General features: G+C 41.9%; 5 protein-coding genes and 1 pseudogene across 12 annotated transcripts in view; all 6 read left to right on the forward strand.

Moving 5' to 3' along the window:
* The window catches only part of LOC119493873 (protocadherin gamma-C5-like), a 223,100-nt gene that overhangs the window by 110,515 nt on the left and 93,259 nt on the right, over positions 1 to 19,326 (forward strand). The window lies entirely within an intron of this gene.
* LOC119493909 (protocadherin gamma-A1-like) lies at positions 1,035 to 4,207 on the forward strand. The gene has a single exon (XM_037779425.1). It carries the CDS (start codon positions 1,346 to 1,348, stop codon positions 3,782 to 3,784), a length of 2,439 nt encoding a protein of 812 aa, XP_037635353.1. The 5' UTR covers positions 1,035 to 1,345; the 3' UTR covers positions 3,785 to 4,207.
* LOC119493910 (protocadherin gamma-A5-like) lies at positions 5,057 to 7,900 on the forward strand. Its single transcript, XM_037779426.1, has one exon. It carries the CDS (start codon positions 5,465 to 5,467, stop codon positions 7,898 to 7,900), a length of 2,436 nt encoding a protein of 811 aa, XP_037635354.1. The 5' UTR covers positions 5,057 to 5,464.
* LOC119493923 (protocadherin beta-16-like) lies at positions 7,913 to 11,774 on the forward strand. Its single transcript, XM_037779438.1, has one exon. It carries the CDS (start codon positions 9,045 to 9,047, stop codon positions 11,442 to 11,444), a length of 2,400 nt encoding a protein of 799 aa, XP_037635366.1. The 5' UTR covers positions 7,913 to 9,044; the 3' UTR covers positions 11,445 to 11,774.
* LOC119493902 (protocadherin beta-16-like) lies at positions 12,679 to 15,159 on the forward strand. Its single transcript, XM_037779419.1, has one exon. The coding sequence runs from the start codon at positions 12,694 to 12,696 to the stop codon at positions 15,142 to 15,144; it is 2,451 nt and encodes an 816-aa protein (XP_037635347.1). The 5' UTR covers positions 12,679 to 12,693; the 3' UTR covers positions 15,145 to 15,159.
* Positions 15,631 to 18,179, forward strand: LOC119493918 (annotated as a pseudogene).

Genomic DNA, 19,326 nt, shown 5'->3' on the forward strand with positions numbered 1-19,326 from the left:
ACTGCCTGCTAAGGGGGCATTTTCAGCACCACTAGTGATGGACAGCTCCTCTAAGAGTTGAGCCAGTTAACTGAAGCGAGAAAGAGTCACTAAGTAAAATGCACACCATAAAAGACCTACTCTGATGCTGATACTTGTTACCAATGCAACCACAATAGCACTTCCCATGCTTGTGCTTTCACGGGGGACTTACTAAAGATTGGGTGCACTTTGGTATCACGTGTGCCTGATAGCCCATGAGGCATTTTCAGAACCACAACTCGTGGACAGCTACACTAACTAGAGGTTAAATGTCCTTTGTGAATTGCTGCTGAATTCACTATGGAGCAGGAGCCTATGTGTTGAATTGAAGTGTGACTACTTAAAGGGGAACACCACCAAAAGAAATCCAATATGTTATTTCCATGACCTAGTAAAGTTCAATTAATATTTGTGATCATGAGCTACTCTCTCTCATAGCCAGAAACCAGAGAAGTAAGTCTCAAACTTGTGATGTCATAGGGTATAAAGTCTGGAGCTGCTTCAGAGACAATGAATGGGAGACTGCTTTTATAGACCCACAGAATGTTTGTTTTCTTTTTTATACCCAAATAATTTTTATTATTTTGTAGTGTTGTCAGTTGTGAAACAGAAAATGTTCACATATACTCAGAACATTTCTCTGGGTGCTCTCAGTGTCGTCTCTAACATCTCTCCCTATTCATTGTCTATGGAGCAGCTACACAGTTTGAGTTTTAGTTCTCTAGTTTTTGAATTTGGGAGAGAGTTGTTCATGTTTACTTATATGTTTTGGTCTGTCTTAGACCATAGGAATAACATGTATGAATTTTGAAAATGGGCGTAGTTCCCCTTTAATGTCATCGTTTACCAGAATGATACATTTTTACATATTCAACGCAAGTCCTTTTTATTAATGACAGATATGTGATCATTTTGGTCAGAAAAGGCAGCACAAACCAAACGTAATTTTTGTTTTCTGTTTTATATGACTTTATGATGATGCCTTATTGATCTAACATTGTAGTTATTCCACACTAAACTTCTTGGCAAATTTCTTTCTTTCTTTTTTTATTTTCTGCCTGTGTTCATGATATTCATGCTTTGGACAGTAAGGGACGCTGTTGGTCAGTGAAACAAGTGTTCAGAGTTGGTTCAGTGGAGGCAGAGCCTTCATTTTCCCGTTTAGCCAGGAGAGAAGACAGTCTGTGCTTCATACGCAGGACTACGGACATAATTTCATTCGGAGCGAGGACTTTAAAATCAAAGGATTACTTCATGCAACTGCCTTTGTTTTCTGTGGATTGTATACGGCCAGCTTTTGGTGACACTTTTTCTTATTTGTGTAATGGCGTTTGGAAAATCTCCTCACGGAAAAGGGCGTTTGTTTAGCAGCTCAGTATGGCCGTTTCTGCTGTTCTTCTGGTGTCTCTGTCACATCGTGTCGGGCCAAATCAGGTATACAATTCCGGAGGAGCTGAAAAGGGGGTCACTTATCGGTAACGTGGCTCAAGACCTCGGTTTGGATGTGCAAAGGCTCCGCTCTGGTCGGGCCCGTATCGTGACCAGACAAAGCATCCAGTACACCGAGCTGAAGACAGACAAAGGCGTTTTAGTGGTGAACGAGAGAATAGACCGAGAGCAGCTTTGTGGAGACGTAACACCGTGCAGCTTCAGCTTTGAGGTGATTTTAGAAAACCCCATGGAGTTACACCGAGTGACAGTAGAAATAACTGACATAAATGACAATTCTCCGACATTTACAAAGGGTGAGAATACATTTGAAATAAGTGAATCCATCACACTAGGATCACGCTTCATGTTACCCAGTGCTGAAGACACAGATGTAGGCGGTAATGGTCTACAAAAATACATACTAACTACGGATGGTATTTTTGGTTTAAAGCAGCACTCAAATCCAGATGGTCGAAAATATGCTGAGATGATCTTACAAAAACCGTTAGATAGAGAAAGTGAGCCACGATTATCACTGAAGCTCATCGCTGTTGACGGTGGAACTCCTGCTAGATCTGGTACAGTAAATATAGATATTACAGTGCTTGATGCTAATGATAATCCTCCCATTTTTAACCAGTCTCTGTACAGGGCTACTGTCTCGGAGAATGCATTAAAAGGCACCTATATCACTACAGTTAATGCAAGTGATGCAGACAGTGGATCAAACGGTCTTGTCACATATCGATTTTCAAACATGAAAGAGCAGCTTGCTGACATATTTCATTTAGACGACATTACAGGAACCATAACACTTGTAGGTCAAGTAGATTATGAAAAAGATAAGAAATATGAAATTATGTTAAAAGCTATGGACCAAGGAGGTCTGGCCGATTCAAGTAAGGTGCAAATAGAGATTATAGACGTCAACGACAATGCGCCTGTCATAAATGTGATGTCATTCTCCAGCCCCGTGCCGGAGGACTCTGCCTCTGGCACCACAGTGGCAATAATTAATGTGATTGACGCAGACTCAGAGCAAAATGGCAAAATAGTTTGCTCAACAGACAGTAGCCTCCCATTTAAAATAAAATCAACTTTAACTAATTACTATGCATTACTAACAGACTCAGCTTTTGACAGAGAAGTAGTGCCGGAATATAACATAACTGTCAGGGCCACCGATTCGGGATCACCGTCCTTGTCAAGCACAACAATATTACGTCTGAGAATCTCCGATGTTAATGACAATGCTCCAGTATTTGATAAAAGTAGCTACGTTGCTCACGTTACTGAAAACAATTCCCCTGGGGTGTCAATATTTTCTGTCAAAGCACTGGACGTTGACTGGAATCAAAACGCTAGAATATCGTACTTTCTCGAAGAAACTCAAATCAATGGTAGTCCAACATCTTCTTACGTCTCCATAAACACTGAAACTGGAGCTATTCATGCAGTGAGGTCGTTTGACTATGAACAGATTAAACAACTTCAGCTTGTAGTAAAGGCGCAGGATGGAGGTTCCCCTCCACTCAGTAGTAACGTGACTGTGAAATTAATGATCCAGGACCAGAACGACAACCCCCCTCAGGTCCTGTACCCAGTCCAGACTGGTGGCTCTCTGGTGGCTGAAATGGTGCCTCGTTCAGCAGATGTGGGCTATCTGGTCACTAAAGTGGTGGCTGTTGATGTGGACTCTGGACAGAATGCCTGGCTCTCCTATAAACTGCAGAAAGCCACAGACAGGGCGCTGTTTGAAGTGGGCTTACAGAATGGAGAAATAAGAACTATCCGCCAAGTCACTGATAAAGATGCTGTGAAACAGAGACTGACTGTTATAGTGGAGGACAACGGGCAGCCCTCTCGTTCAGCTACAGTCATTGTTAACGTGGCGGTGGCGGACAGCTTCCCTGAAGTGCTGTCTGAGTTCACTGACTTTACACACGACAAGGAGTACAATGACAACCTGACTTTTTACTTAGTGTTGGCTCTGGCTGTAGTCTCCTTCCTCTTCATCACGTGTTTAGTGGTTATTATATCAGTGAAGATCTACAGGTGGAGACAGTCTCGCGTCCTGTATCACTCCAGTCTCCCTGTGATTCCATATTATCCACCACGTTACTCAGACACTTTGGGGACAGGGACTCTCCAACACGTGTACAACTACGAGGTGTGCAGGACGACTGACTCCAGAAAGAGTGACTGTAAGTTCGGAGGAGCCGGTAGTCAGAACGTGCTGATAATGGACCCCAGTTCTACAGGGACGATGCAGCGGATACAGAGTGAGAAGAGCATCCTGGATGAACCAGACTCTCCTCTAGAGGTTAGTTAAATAATGTAGCTTCGTCTCTGTGCCTTAATTTCTCTTGTCAGTGTGTAGTTGCATTGATAGTGAACTGTTGCAGCTATTTCCGCATTTTCAGAACCATGGACAGCATCCCATTACCTACATTCTCAATCAGTGATAGGCTGTGTATTATTTTACAAGCACCTTGTAGGTGCATTGTGAGTTAAAGCGGACTGATATATCCCTTATAGGTTAGACTGCTTCAACCTTTTTCTATACAGTTTTTATAGTACACCCTTTAGAGTGAGCCTTGGTGACTGTATTTGAAACAAATATCCAACTGGCTGTTTCGGTATTTGGATATTTTTTGTTTGCTTTAGTGCAGATTTAACATATAGTACAAGTATTTACTGAATGCTTATTATACACATGGTTTCATATTGAACATTAATATATTTTTTTCCTTTACAAACATCAGTGACACTCTAATTTTCTCTCTTTAAAATTTGTACCTGCAATATTTGTATCCGCATGAAAGGACTTGTGATGGTCAGTAGTGGGAGTAGTGCGGTTTTTAGTCTTTAATCATTTCAGGACCTTAGACAGCGACATCTCAGCTTTCCCTACCATTTCCTCCCAAAAGTTTTTATTACTTTAATATTTTAGTAGTTCTTTTCTCATTCTTTTCTAATTTATTCTATCTTGTAATACTTGTATTCAGATGTGGTTCATTTTTATAGACACATTTTTATGGTCGAAGATTCCAACAGAAGTGAGAAATCATAACCATGAACAGTTCTGAAGTGGCGACTCACAGTTTGCAATGTTGCTTTTACGGCGATTATTACCTATTTCAAGTTACACTTTCCTCACAGTGAGCTTGCTGGACAGATCAGTTTATGTTGGTTTTCTGCAGTTTTGTATTATGAACTCTTAGATAATGTAGCTTCGTTTCTGTGCCGGTATTTCTCCTTCTGTGTTTAGTAACATTGATAGTGAACTGTTGCACGCTATAAATTAATTCATTAATGTCAGCACCATGGACAGCACCTCACTTTTCATCACTTGCTTCTCTATTCATATTCAGGACTTATTACATACATTGTGAAACTTCTAGAGCTTCTTTATTTCCCTTTTTAGTTACCTCTCTTATTAAACTCTATTTACTTTTTTTTAACTAAAGGCAGAATTTAACCTTCAAACCATGATCTGCTGTTCATATAATCAGCCCTGCTGGACTGTTCCACACAGCCTGGTTTGGTAACGTTACTCTCTGTCTGCTTTGATTGTGTGGAGTTTGTGATTTTAGGTTACATCCTGGGTTGAGAAATTCCTTCTATTATTTTTTTAATTGCAGTAGATGTTTTGTATTGCTGTTGTGTGCAGACCAGATTGCATAGAAAGTTTTTTTAACCTATTTGCAGTTGTCGGTTCTTTCCTCCATTTGGACTCTAAGGGACGCTGTTGATCAGTGAAACAAAATCTAGTGATGTTAGGACAGAGGAGAGAGGAGGAGAGAAAGAGGAGAGGCAGAAACACTGTTCTTCATACAGGGAGGCATTCGACGGATATACGGTCGCTTTGAAACAGCATTTTTTTGTTTGATAATTGAACAGTTTTGCTCCATAGAAATGCAGCTCTGTTGAACTGGAATGTAGATTACGTCTTCGTGGGTGGCTGTGGAATATAATTTGCTGTTACATTTAGGATTTTACTCTTAACGACATGGGGATACGCCAGCACCGATGCGGAAAATGGCTGTTGTGTTGGACACTTACATGGCAACTGATCGTTTTCGTCTTCATGATTTCCACCGTCAACGGCCAGATACGTTATTCAATACCGGAGGAGATGAAGAAAGGCTCTCTGATTGGTAATGTAGCGCAAGACCTTGGTTTGGATCTGAAGAGGCTCCGTTCTGGTCGGGCCCGTATCGTGACCGGAGAAAACAACCAGTACACCGAGCTGAAGACAGACAAAGGGATTCTAGTCGTGAACGAGAGGATAGACAGAGAAGAGCTTTGTGGAGACGTAACACCGTGCAGCTTCAGCTTCGAAATTATTTTGGAAAATCCGATTGAGCTGCACAGGGTGACGGTAGAAATATTAGACGTAAATGACCATGCGCCAACTTTTAAAAATAATGTAATTAATCTAGAAATCAGTGAATCTGCAACAATAGGATCTCATTTCGACTTGGAAAGCGCCTATGACCCCGATGCAGGGATTCACAGCTTGCAAAAATATGTTTTATCCCCTAATGATAATTTCGTTTTGAAGCAGCACTCCAACGCTGATGGAAGCAGATTCGCTGTGATGATTTTACAGAAGCCATTAGACAGAGAGATGAATCCACACCTCTCTCTGAAGCTGATAGCAGTAGACGGAGGAACTCCACAGCGATCTGGTACAGTAAATATAGAGATCACTGTTCTTGATGTCAATGATAATCCTCCTGTATTTAATCAATCCCTGTACACTGCTACTGTGACGGAAAATGCACCCATAGGCACGTATATATCCACTGTAAATGCTTCAGATGCCGACAGTGGGTCTAATGGCTTGGTCACATATACATTTTCTAACGTAAATGGGAAGTCAGGTGAACTATTTGAGATTGACAGTTTATCCGGGAAAATAACTGTGGCTGGTAATATTGATTTCGAAAAAGACAGAAAATACGAAATAAGAGTGATCGCCAAAGATCAGAGTGCCCTAAGTGACGCAACCAAAGTTGTCATTGAGGTCACTGACATAAATGATAATGCTCCAGTTATAAATATAATGTCCTACTCAAGCCTGATTTCAGAGGATGTCCCTCCAGGCACGACTATAGCTGTTTTTAATGTCAAAGATGCAGACTCTGAAAGAAATGGTCAAATAACGTGCTCAATAGATTTTAATCTCCCCTTTAAAATCCAGTCTTCTTTGACTAATTATTACAATTTACTTTCAGATGCACCTTTTGATCGTGAAACGAAACCAGAATACAACATAACCATAACTGCAACCGATTCAGGGTCACCCCCACTTTCTACCAAAACAACTTTACATCTAAGAATTTCTGATGTTAACGATAATGCTCCACTCTTTACTAAACCGACTTATTCAGCCTATATTATTGAAAATAATGTCCCAGGGATTTCAGTATTCAGTGTGAGCGCGCAAGATTCTGACTGGAATCAAAATGCAAGAATCTCATACTTCCTGGAGGACACACAGGTCAGTGGCAGCCCAGTTTCTTCTTATGTATCCATAAACTCTGAAACTGGACTATTACATGCAGTGCGCTCATTTGATTATGAGCAGATCAAGCAGCTTGTATTCACTGTCAAAGCGCAGGATGGAGGTTCCCCTCCACTCAGTAGCAACGTGTCTGTGAAATTAATGATCCAGGATCAGAACGACAACCCCCCTCAGGTCCTGTACCCAGTCCAGACTGGTGGCTCTCTGGTGGCTGAAATGGTGCCTCGTTCAGCAGATGTGGGCTATCTGGTCACTAAAGTGGTGGCTGTTGATGTGGACTCTGGACAGAATGCCTGGCTCTCCTATAAACTGCAGAAAGCCACAGACAGGGCGCTGTTTGAAGTGGGCTTACAGAATGGAGAAATAAGAACTATCCGCCAAGTCACTGATAAAGATGCTGTGAAACAAAGACTGACTGTTATAGTGGAGGACAACGGGCAGCCCTCTCGTTCAGCTACAGTCATTGTTAACGTGGCGGTGGCGGACAGCTTCCCTGAAGTGCTGTCTGAGTTCACTGACTTTACACACGACAAGGAGTACAATGACAACCTGACTTTTTACTTAGTGTTGGCTCTGGCTGTAGTCTCCTTCCTCTTCATCACGTGTTTAGTGGTTATTATATCAGTGAAGATCTACAGGTGGAGACAGTCTCGCGTCCTGTATCACTCCAGTCTCCCTGTGATTCCATATTATCCACCACGTTACTCAGACACTTTGGGGACAGGGACTCTCCAACACGTGTACAACTACGAGGTGTGCAGGACGACTGACTCCAGAAAGAGTGACTGTAAGTTCGGAGGAGCCGGTAGTCAGAACGTGCTGATAATGGACCCCAGTTCTACAGGGACGATGCAGCGGATACAGAGTGAGAAGAGCATCCTGGATGAACCAGACTCTCCTCTAGAGGTCAGTTAAATAATGTAGCTTCGTATCTGTGCCTTAATTTCTCTGTCAGTGTTTGGTTGCACTGATAGTGAACCGTTGCAGCTAATTCCACATTTTTCAGAACCATGGACAGCATCCACTTTGATTTAGTTGCAGTGTGTGTTAAAGCGGACTGATATCTCCCTTAGAGGTTAGACTACTTTTACCTTGTTTTTATACAGACTGATTTAATAGTACACGATTTTGAATGAGTCTTGGTGAAGGTATTTGATTGAATATCAAACTTGCTGTTTTGCAATTTGGATACGATATTTTTATTTTGCTTTAGTGCAGATTGAGCATATAGTACAAGTATTTACTGAATGCTTATTCACATGGTTTCATAATGAACATTAATGTGTTTTTGGCAAAATATCAGTGACACTTTAAATTTCTTACGTTAAAAATGGTACTTGTAATATTTGTATCTGTATGAAAGGACTTGTGATGGTCAGTAGTTAGTAGTGCCGTTTTTAGACTTTAATCATTTCAGGACCTTGGACAGCGACATCTCAGCTTCCCCTCCATTTCCACCCAAAGTTATTACTTTAATTTTTTAGTACTTCTTTCTTAATCTCTATAATATATTCTATATACGTGTTTTTTTATACTTTTATTCAGATATGGTTCATGTTTCTCTGGACACTTTTTTATGGCTGAAGTTTCAAACAAAAGTGAGAGATTATAACCATAAATACTTCTGAAGTGGCGACTCATCGTTTGCAATGTTGCTTATTTGGCTATTATTACGCTATTATTACCTTATTTCAAGTTGCACTTCCCTAACAGTGACGTTTGCTGGACAGATTAGTTCATGTTGGTTTTCTGCAGTTTTGTATTTTGAACTCTTAGGGCCGCTGTTGACCAGAGTGTGCAGTGTGCACGGCTGAGAGTAGGGCTGTAGCAGCACCTCCCATGTTACACCACCATAAAGAAGAGAGAACACGACGGATAACAACGCACTTCTGGAGTATGTTGAATATCTGATAACAGACACAACGACCTCCGAGACTTTTCTTTTCTCTGTGTGGATTATACAGCTGAGATCTTGATATTTGACATTGGAGTGGATTGCTGTTTATGGGATCTATAACCGGACTGTCGAACCTCGCTGAGAAAACACCCGGATAGAACAATGAAAGGACAAGCGCTGTTTTTCATCTCTCTCCTCTCGCTCGGCTCGGTTATTGGGCAGGTCAGCTACACAATACCGGAGGAAATGTCGAAAGGCTCTTTAGTCGGAAATATAGCCCAAGATTTAGGATTAGAAACCAAACGTTTGACTTCTGGTAAAGCTCGAATTTATACCCGAGACAGCGACGGGTACATCGAGCTGAACAGAGAAAGAGGAGTCCTCCTCGTCAAAGAGAGAATCGACAGAGAGGCGCTCTGCAGACAGACGACGCCTTGTGCTTTACATTTTCAGATTATTTTGGAGAATCCGATGGAGTTTTACAGTGTTACTGTTCAGATCACAGACATCAATGATAATGCACCAACATTTGAAGAAGGGGAAATAAAATTCAAAATTAGTGAGTCAGCAGTGATCGGGGCTAAATTTGTGCTGGAGAGGGCTGTGGATCTTGATGTTGGAATTAATGATCTAAAAAATTACGCATTAAAGCCAACCGATAATTTTGCACTGAAAGTGCACAGTAACGCAGATGGGAATAAAAACGTTGAGATGGTGCTACAGAAGCCTTTAGACAGAGAGAAACAGGAGCAGATATCTCTGGTGTTAACGGCTGTAGATGGAGGAGAGCCGCAGATGTCAGGAACAATGCTGATTGTTATTACAGTTTTAGACGTCAATGATAATGCCCCCGTTTTTACACAGCCAACATACAAAGCTACAGTTACTGAGAACTCACCTAAAGGAACAGTTGTTGCCACTGTTTCAGCTTCAGATGCAGATCAAGGTTCAAACGGTAAAATAACATATTCAATGACAAATACTTTAGATGATGTTCGAAAAGTGTTTAAGATAAATAAGGAAAATGGTGAAGTTACTTTAATTGGAAATATTGATTTTGAAGAGTCGCGAAATTACCAAATAAATGTACGTGCTAGTGATGATGGAGGACTAACAGATTCTTGTAAGCTAATTGTTGATGTGCAAGATGTAAATGACAACAAACCTGAAATTAACATAATGTCGAAGTCAACTGTGATATCAGAGGATGCCAAACTCAATACAGTCGTTACGATGATAAATATTGAGGACAAGGACACTGGAGAAAACGGAGAAGTGCAATGTTTTATTAGCGAAAATGTACCTTTCATTTTGAAGACCTCATCAAATAATTTCTATAGTTTAGTGACAGACAGTGATTTAGACAGAGAGAGATCCTCTGAGTATAATATAACAGTGACGTGCTCTGATGAGGGAGTGCCCTCCCTCTCCAGCAGCGTCACTCTCACCTTACAGATCTCTGATGTGAATGATAACGCACCTGTCTTTGAGAGGAGCTCATATGAGGCCTACATTGTAGAAAACAACACACCAGGCCTCTCTATATTCACAGTGAAAGCCAGAGACGCTGACTGGAACCAGAATGCCCGTGTTTCTTACATACTGGAGGACTCCTCTGTTAACGGAGTGCCAGTCTCCTCATATGTGTCCGTTAGTGCTGATAGTGGAGTCATCCATGCAGTGCGCTCTTTTGACTACGAGCAGATCAAAGACTTCCACTTCCGCGTCAAAGCGCAAGATGGAGGTTCCCCTCCACTCAGTAGCAACGTGACTGTGAAAGTACTGATCCAGGACCAGAACGACAACCCTCCTCAGGTTCTGTACCCAGTCCAGACTGGTGGCTCTCTGGTGGCTGAAATGGTGCCTCGTTCAGTAGATGTGGGCTATCTGGTCACTAAAGTGGTGGCTGTTGATGTGGACTCTGGACAGAATGCCTGGCTCTCCTATAAACTGCAGAAAGCCACGGACAGGGCGCTGTTTGAAGTGGGCTTACAGAATGGAGAAATAAGAACTATCCGCCAAGTCACTGATAAAGATGCTGTGAAACAAAGACTGACTGTTATAGTGGAGGACAACGGGCAGCCCTCTCGTTCAGCTACAGTCATTGTTAACGTGGCGGTGGCGGACAGCTTCCCTGAAGTGCTGTCTGAGTTCACTGACTTTACACACGACAAGGAGTACAATGACAACCTGACTTTTTACTTAGTGTTGGCTCTGGCTGTAGTCTCCTTCCTCTTCATCACGTGTTTAGTGGTTATTATATCAGTGAAGATCTACAGGTGGAGACAGTCTCGCGTCCTGTATCACTCCAGTCTCCCTGTGATTCCATATTATCCACCACGTTACTCAGACACTTTGGGGACAGGGACTCTCCAACACGTGTACAACTACGAGGTGTGCAGGACGACTGACTCCAGAAAGAGTGACTGTAAGTTCGGAGGAGCCGGTAGTCAGAACGTGCTGATAATGGACCCCAGTTCTACAGGGACGATGCAGCGGATACAGAGTGAGAAGAGCATCCTGGACGAACCAGACTCTCCTCTAGAGGTTGGACTGCTTTAATATTGTTTCTACACACCGTAATCAATGGCCATCTCGAAATTTAAAGCTCGTAGTTTTTTGTTTGAAATAATGGAGCATTGCTAAGTTTGGGGATCATCTTATCTTAAACTCTGTGTCCTTACTCTGTAGGAATATCATATTATTTTTAGTCTTTATTCAGTGCTTTCTTCTCTTTTTAGATCTCCTTACTGAAGTTCTTACTGAAGTTCACTTTTTTGATATTGATCGAGTATTAATATCGATGTTGGTTTCTTGTGACTTCAGAGGCAGATACACAGCTGTCTTGTTTTTACATTCTGACTTTGCATAATCTATGAAAGCTTGTTTCAGTACTCTCTACACATATACATCAAACATTTTTCTTACTTTTTGCCACTGATTTTGAACATTTACTGAGCTGAGTTTTCAATATAATATAATATAATGTGGTTAATATACTTGTCGGTGTCGTGGTAATTAATATATTTTGTGGGCATCATTCATAGGATAGTTTGTAAGTGTTGGCACATGAATCTGTGTCTTGTTGTTGGACTTGTGCAGTGATGTCGGTCGTTTATCAGAATGTCTCCATTTCAGAACCTCGGAGAGCGACAATAACTTTGTCTGCTTCTTTTTCTTCTTCTCAGTGTTTCCAGTGTCCACGATAGTGAGATCTGTTTTTACATTATTCAGTTCTCTGTCTAAGTTGTTATTAACCTTTTAATCGGTATGCTGTTCATGCTTTTAATCAAACTGTGTAGTTATTTTTAGAATGACCCTATACAAAAACAGCGCTCTATAGTTAAATTGTCTGCAAAAACATGCATCCATACCTGCAGCAACCATAGGTTTGGGAATATGTTTACATTCCAGCTGTATTTATCATTACGTTCATTCAACTGCAGATTATTCACAGTGAGTCTTCTGAACATATATTCTATTATTTTGTATTTCTGCAGTTTTACATTGTGGACTCTTAGGGCCGCTGTTGACCAGAGTGTCGACGGCTGGCAGTAACAGTAGGGTTGCAGCAGCACCTCCCATGTAACATCGACATAATAAAGAAAGAGCAGGACGGGAAAGAACGGACACTCGAGTCGTGCAGAATATTTGAAAAGAAGACGTCGACATTTTGGGACTTTCTTTCTTTATTCCTTCTTTTGTGGATTATTTATACAGGCGCTAAATCGACGTTTGATACTTGAATCGATATCAGTTTTTTGTCGGATATAATCACGCTGAATCAGGCGGAAACGGTTCAGATAGAACAATGAGAAGGCAAGTACTGCTGTTCATCTGTCTCCTCTCCGTCGGCTCGGTGCTCGGGCAGGTCAGCTACTCTATTCCGGAGGAAATGGCCAAAGGATCTTTAGTGGGAAACATAGCACAAGATTTAGGTTTACAAACCAAACGTCTGGTATCTGGTAAAGCTCGAATTTATACCCGAGACAGCGACGGGTACATCGAGCTGAACAGAGAAAGAGGAGTCCTCCTCGTCAAAGAGAGAATCGACAGAGAGGCGCTCTGCAGACAGACGACGCCTTGTGCTTTACATTTTCAGATTATTTTGGAGAATCCGATGGAGTTTTACACTGTTACCGTTCAGATCACAGATATTAATGACAACACACCAACCTTTGAAAAAGGTGAAAAGAAATTCAAAATTAGTGAATCAGCAGTGATCGCCGGAGCTAAATTTGTGCTGGAGAGGGCTGTGGATCTTGATGTTGGAATTAATGATTTAAAAAGCTACGAATTAAGACCAACTGATAATTTTGCTCTGAAACTGCGCAATAACGCAGATGGGAATAAAAACGTAGAGATGGTGCTACAGAAGGCTTTAGACAGAGAGAAACAGGAGCAGATATCTCTGGTGTTAACGGCTGTAGATGGAGGAGAGCCGCAGATGTCAGGAACAATGCTGATTGTTATTACAGTCTTAGACATCAATGATAATGCCCCCGTTTTTACACAGCCAACATACAAAGCTACAGTTACTGAGAACTCACCTAAAGGAACAGTTGTTGCCACTGTTTCAGCTTCAGATGCAGATCAGGGTTCAAACGGTAAAATAACGTATTCAATAACAAATACTTTAGATGATATCAGGAAATTATTTGAGATAAATGAGGAAAACGGCGTAGTTACTTTATTTGGAAATATTGATTTTGAAGATTCGCGAAACTATCAAATAAATGTACTTGCTAGTGATGATGGAGGACTCACAGATTCTTCTAAGTTAATTGTTGATGTGCAAGATGTAAATGACAACAAACCTGAAATTAACATAATGTCGAAGTCAACTGTGATATCAGAGGATGCCAAACTCAATACAGTCGTTACAATGATAAATATTGAGGACAGGGACACTGGAGAAAACGGAGAAGTGCAATGTTTTATCAGCGAAAATATACCCTTCATTTTAAAAACATCAACAAATAATTTCTATAGTTTAGTGACAGACAGTGATTTAGACAGAGAGAGATCCTCTGAGTATAATATAACAGTGACGTGCTCTGATGAGGGAGTGCCCTCCCTCTCCAGCAGCGTCACTCTCACCTTACAGATCTCTGATGTGAATGATAACGCACCTGTCTTTGAGAGGAGCTCATATGAGGCCTACATTGTAGAAAACAACACACCAGGCCTCTCTATATTCACAGTGAAAGCCAGAGACGCTGACTGGAACCAGAATGCCCGTGTTTCTTACATACTGGAGGACTCCTCTGTTAACGGAGTGCCAGTCTCCTCATATGTGTCCGTTAGTGCTGATAGTGGAGTCATCCATGCAGTGCGCTCTTTTGACTACGAGCAGATCAAAGACTTCCACTTCCGCGTCAAAGCGCAGGATGGAGGTTCCCCTCCACTAAGTAGCAACGTGACTGTGAAAGTACTGATCCAGGACCAGAACGACAACCCTCCTCAGGTCCTGTACCCAGTCCAGACTGGTGGCTCTCTGGTGGCTGAAATGGTGCCTCGTTCAGCAGATGTGGGCTATCTGGTCACTAAAGTGGTGGCTGTTGATGTGGACTCTGGACAGAATGCCTGGCTCTCCTATAAACTGCAGAAAGCCACAGACAGGGCGCTGTTTGAAGTGGGCTTACAGAATGGAGAAATAAGAACTATCCGCCAAGTCACTGATAAAGATGCTGTGAAACAAAGACTGACTGTTATAGTGGAGGACAACGGGCAGCCCTCTCGTTCAGCTACAGTCATTGTTAACGTGGCGGTGGCGGACAGCTTCCCTGAAGTGCTGTCTGAGTTCACTGACTTTACACACGACAAGGAGTACAATGACAACCTGACTTTTTACTTAGTGTTGGCTCTGGCTGTAGTCTCCTTCCTCTTCATCACGTGTTTAGTGGTTATTATATCAGTGAAGATCTACAGGTGGAGACAGTCTCGCGTCCTGTATCACTCCAGTCTCCCTGTGATTCCATATTATCCACCACGTTACTCAGACACTTTGGGGACAGGGACTCTCCAACACGTGTACAACTACGAGGTGTGCAGGACGACTGACTCCAGAAAGAGTGACTGTAAGTTCGGAGGAGCCGGTAGTCAGAACGTGCTGATAATGGACCCCAGTTCTACAGGGACGATGCAGCGGATACAGAGTGAGAAGAGCATCCTGGATGAACCAGACTCTCCTCTAGAGGTTAGAAATTTCCCTCTTTGGTTATTGCAAAGCTGCATCTTGAAATGTTTGTCTGATAGCTGACAACAGAATTTCAGCACCTTGGACAGAGGCAGTACTATGTTACACACATCCACTCTCTCTCTCTCTCCCTCTCTCTCTCTCTCTCTCTCTCTCTCTCTCTCTCTCTCTCTCTCTCTCTCTCGCTCTCTCTTATTTCATGCCATAGTTGTAATAATTTGCGTTCAGTTGTGTGGTTTTTGTAGTTATATGTGCCATTTATGTGATGTTTGGATGGAGGGCACAACCTTTTTGATAAATCATTTTAAAGTTGTTTTATTGTGCCAGTAATACATATAATGCACATTCCTAATTTCAACTGATATTAGATTTACTTTTTTTGCAATTCCACTATATGAACTCCATGGGCCGCTGTTGGTCAACGTGTTGCAGCCGTGGAGAGGATTTGAAGCAGATCCTCCCATGCCATGTCGTTATTTCAGAGAAAGAAAAGGGGAGAAAGCACTGTTTACGGACAGGTCGCCTCTTACATGGAAACGCTGAGCTGTTAGACTCTTCTTAAACATTTGTGGATTTACTCGTTATTCCTTTGATCTATTCATTTTCACATGGAGATATTTTTGTTGTGAAACCGAGTGAAATATCTTTTTTTGTGGCGCAAACGTGAACTATGGATAGAACAATGGGACGGCAAGTACTGTTTTTCATCTCGGTCTTCTCTCTCGGTGCAGTTCTTGGTCAAGTCAGCTACTCTATTCCGGAGGAAATGGCAAAGGGCTCTGTCGTGGGCAACATAGCCCGGGATTTAGGTTTGGATGTGAAAAGATTAAAGTCAGGTAAAGCCCGTATATTTACGGGCGACAGCGCAGAATACATCGAGCTGAGCAGAGAAAGAGGAGTCCTCCTCGTGAAAGAGAGAATAGACAGAGAGGCGCTCTGCAGACAGACGACGCCTTGTGCTTTACATCTGCAGATTATTCTAGAGAACCCAATGGAGCTTTTTCGAATAACAGTAGAGATTACCGACATCAACGACAACAGTCCCAGTTTCAAAAACGACGAGAGACGTTTTGAAATTAGCGAATCCGCAGTTACAGGATCTAAATTTGTGTTAGAGAGAGCGGTCGATGCAGACATTGGCTTAAATGGACTGAAAAATTACACCTTGAAACCTACCGATAATTTTGTACTGAAAATACAAAATCATGCAGATGGGATTAAAAAGGTGGAAATGGTGTTGCACAAGCCGTTAGATCGAGAGAAAGAGGACCAAATATCATTGTTGTTAACAGCTGTAGATGGAGGAGAACCTCAGATGTCTGGTACAGTAAAGATTTATGTGACCGTGCTCGATATAAACGACAATGCTCCTGTTTTTATGCAGTCCGTTTATAAGGCAGCCATAGCTGAAAATTCTCAGAAAGGAACAACACTGACAACAGTGAGTGCTTCTGATGCAGATAAAGGAACAAACGGGGACGTTTCATATTCAGTGTCGAGCACTATGGACAGTGTGTCTGATATATTCACAATAAATGAAAACGGTGAGGTAATATTAATCGGTGAGGTTGACTTTGAAAAAGCAAAATATTACCAAATTGATATCGAAGCTAGAGACAGTGGTGGTCTTTCTGATTCCAGTAAGATTATTGTTGATATTATTGATATTAATGATAATAAACCTGTAATCAGTATACTTTCCAAATCTGATTCAATCCCAGAAGACTCTCCCCAAAATACAGTTATAGTTATGTTCAGTGTCCTTGACCCTGATTCAGGTAACAATGGTCAAGTGAACTGCAGAATAAACGGCAACATACCGTTTAGTATTACCACTTCTTCTAATGATTTCTATAGTTTAGTGACCGACAGTGATTTAGACAGAGAGAGAGCCTCTCAGTATAATATAACAGTGACGTGCTCTGATGAGGGAGTGCCCTCCCTCTCCAGCAGCGTCACTCTCACCTTACAGATCTCTGATGTGAATGATAACGCGCCTGTCTTTGAGAGGAGCTCATATGAGGCCTACATTGTAGAAAACAACACACCAGGCCTCTCTATATTCACAGTGAAAGCCAGAGACGCTGACTGGAACCAGAATGCCCGTGTTTCTTACATACTGGAGGACTCCTCTATTAACGGAGTGCCAGTCTCCTCATATGTGTCCGTTAGTGCTGATAGTGGAGTCATCCATGCAGTGCGCTCTTTTGACTACGAGCAGATCAAAGACTTCCACTTCCGCGTCAAAGCGCAGGATGGAGGTTCCCCTCCACTCAGTAGCAACGTGACTGTGAAAGTACTGATCCAGGACCAGAACGACAACCCCCCTCAGGTTCTGTACCCAGTCCAGACTGGTGGCTCTCTGGTGGCTGAACTGGTGCCTCGTTCAGCAGATGTGGGCTATCTGGTCACTAAAGTGGTGGCTGTTGATGTGGACTCTGGACAGAATGCCTGGCTCTCCTATAAACTGCAGAAAGCCACAGACAGGGCGCTGTTTGAAGTGGGCTTACAGAATGGAGAAATAAGAACTATCCGCCAAGTCACTGATAAAGATGGTGTGAAACAAAGACTGACTGTTATAGTGGAGGACAACGGGCAGCCCTCTCGTTCAGCTACAGTCATTGTTAACGTGGCGGTGGCGGACAGCTTCCCTGAAGTGCTGTCTGAGTTCACTGACTTTACACACGACAAGGAGTACAACTGACAACCTGACTTTTTACTTAGTGTTGGCTCTGGCTGTAGTCTCCTTCCTCTTCATCACGTGTTTAGTGGTTATTATATCAGTGAAGATCTACAGGTGGAGACAGTCTCGCGTCCTGTATCACTCCAGTCTCCCTGTGATTCCATATTATCCACCACGTTACTCAGACACTTTGGGGACAGGGACTCTCCAACACGTGTACAACTACGAGGTGTGCAGGACGACTGACTCCAGAAAGAGTGACTGTAAGTTCGGAGGAGCCGGTAGTCAGAACGTGCTGATAATGGACCCCAGTTCTACAGGGACGATGCAGCGGATACAGAGTGAGAAGAGCATCCTGGACGAACCAGACTCTCCTCTAGAGGTTAGTGTCATGGAATGACACAAAGTGTTGCAATATGCCTTTATTGACAACACTTTTTTCTATCTATTCATTATGTTGCTCACTAAACGTGGTGCTCTTGGAAAGCTCAGAATCATAATACAATGCAATACAATACATAATACAGTGCTTTCTTCTTTAGCCTGTTTCTCATCCTTACAACCTTTTGTCCTTATTAGTCTTATAAAGACACCTTTAACTTCAACTTTAATAAACATGTCCCTTGGCAGAACACCCAGTGAGTATTTGAGTTGTTGATTGCAGATGTTAGAGTGCATGTGATCTGTCCTGCTCAGATTCACAGTGTACATTAATTTATTATAACATTTGTTCCATCTGGCTTGCTATCATATCCCCCTGTATTAGTGATTACATATTTGTCATCTGTTTCCCTAGCAAAGACAATGCCTTCTTAAAGTCTGCTGCTGTTTTTCGGTTTTCAACCGTCAACTATAGCATACAAGTGCAGTGACTCTGCAACAGACATACAATGCACTAATATGTCACCTGTGCATGCTTTTACAGAGAATGGATGGATTTCATGGTTTTTAAGCCAACAATTTGGAAGTGTGTTTAGTATTTGAACCCTAACTTTTTATGCAGTAAGTTTGCTATTAGCTTTTAGAGCTCTGCAATAGAGTGTAACTATTGATTAAGAGCTGTTAGTGCTGGGTTAAGACACTTTATAGTTGATTTGCATGGAAAACACTTTAAATGCTGTGTGTAAGAATGTTTGGGATCGTCAAAAGTGACACAAGGGCTACTGTTCTACTGCTCGTCTACTGTTGTCAACGCAGGAGACAAGATTTATTATAAGCTGTTTTTAGATTGTACTTTTTTATTAGTTTTTTCACCCTGAATATTTGATATGGGCATACTTGACTTGTGTTTATTGGTCTGAAAATCTCTTTCCTGTTGAATAAGTATCATAATTATTTGCAAAACAGAAATCTTTCTTTAGCCTTTTTTTGTAACTGCAACATTCTCACTTCATTTGTCATTAAAAACATGGGTCCTGCCTATTGGTTAATATTATTGTGCATTCAGCACCAGAGTCATGGACAGCGCTAGCCAGAGAGGGACACTGCTAAAGACACACCAGTGTAACAGGCAAAGCATTATGGCCAGTCACTCCAAAACACATATTTACAGTGTCCGTTTC

The sequence above is a fragment of the Sebastes umbrosus genome, chromosome 9, assembly GCF_015220745.1.
Source record: "Sebastes umbrosus isolate fSebUmb1 chromosome 9, fSebUmb1.pri, whole genome shotgun sequence".
Taxonomy (NCBI): Eukaryota; Metazoa; Chordata; class Actinopteri; order Perciformes; family Sebastidae; genus Sebastes; species Sebastes umbrosus.

Bases quoted from the DNA above. Each gene is read 5' to 3' on its own strand.
- LOC119493902 (XM_037779419.1), top strand. From the start codon at position 12,694: ATGAGAAGGCAAGTACTGCTGTTCATCTGTCTCCTCTCCGTCGGCTCG.
- LOC119493909 (XM_037779425.1), top strand. From the start codon at position 1,346: ATGGCGTTTGGAAAATCTCCTCACGGAAAAGGGCGTTTGTTTAGCAGC.
- LOC119493923 (XM_037779438.1), top strand. From the start codon at position 9,045: ATGAAAGGACAAGCGCTGTTTTTCATCTCTCTCCTCTCGCTCGGCTCG.
- LOC119493910 (XM_037779426.1), top strand. From the start codon at position 5,465: ATGGGGATACGCCAGCACCGATGCGGAAAATGGCTGTTGTGTTGGACA.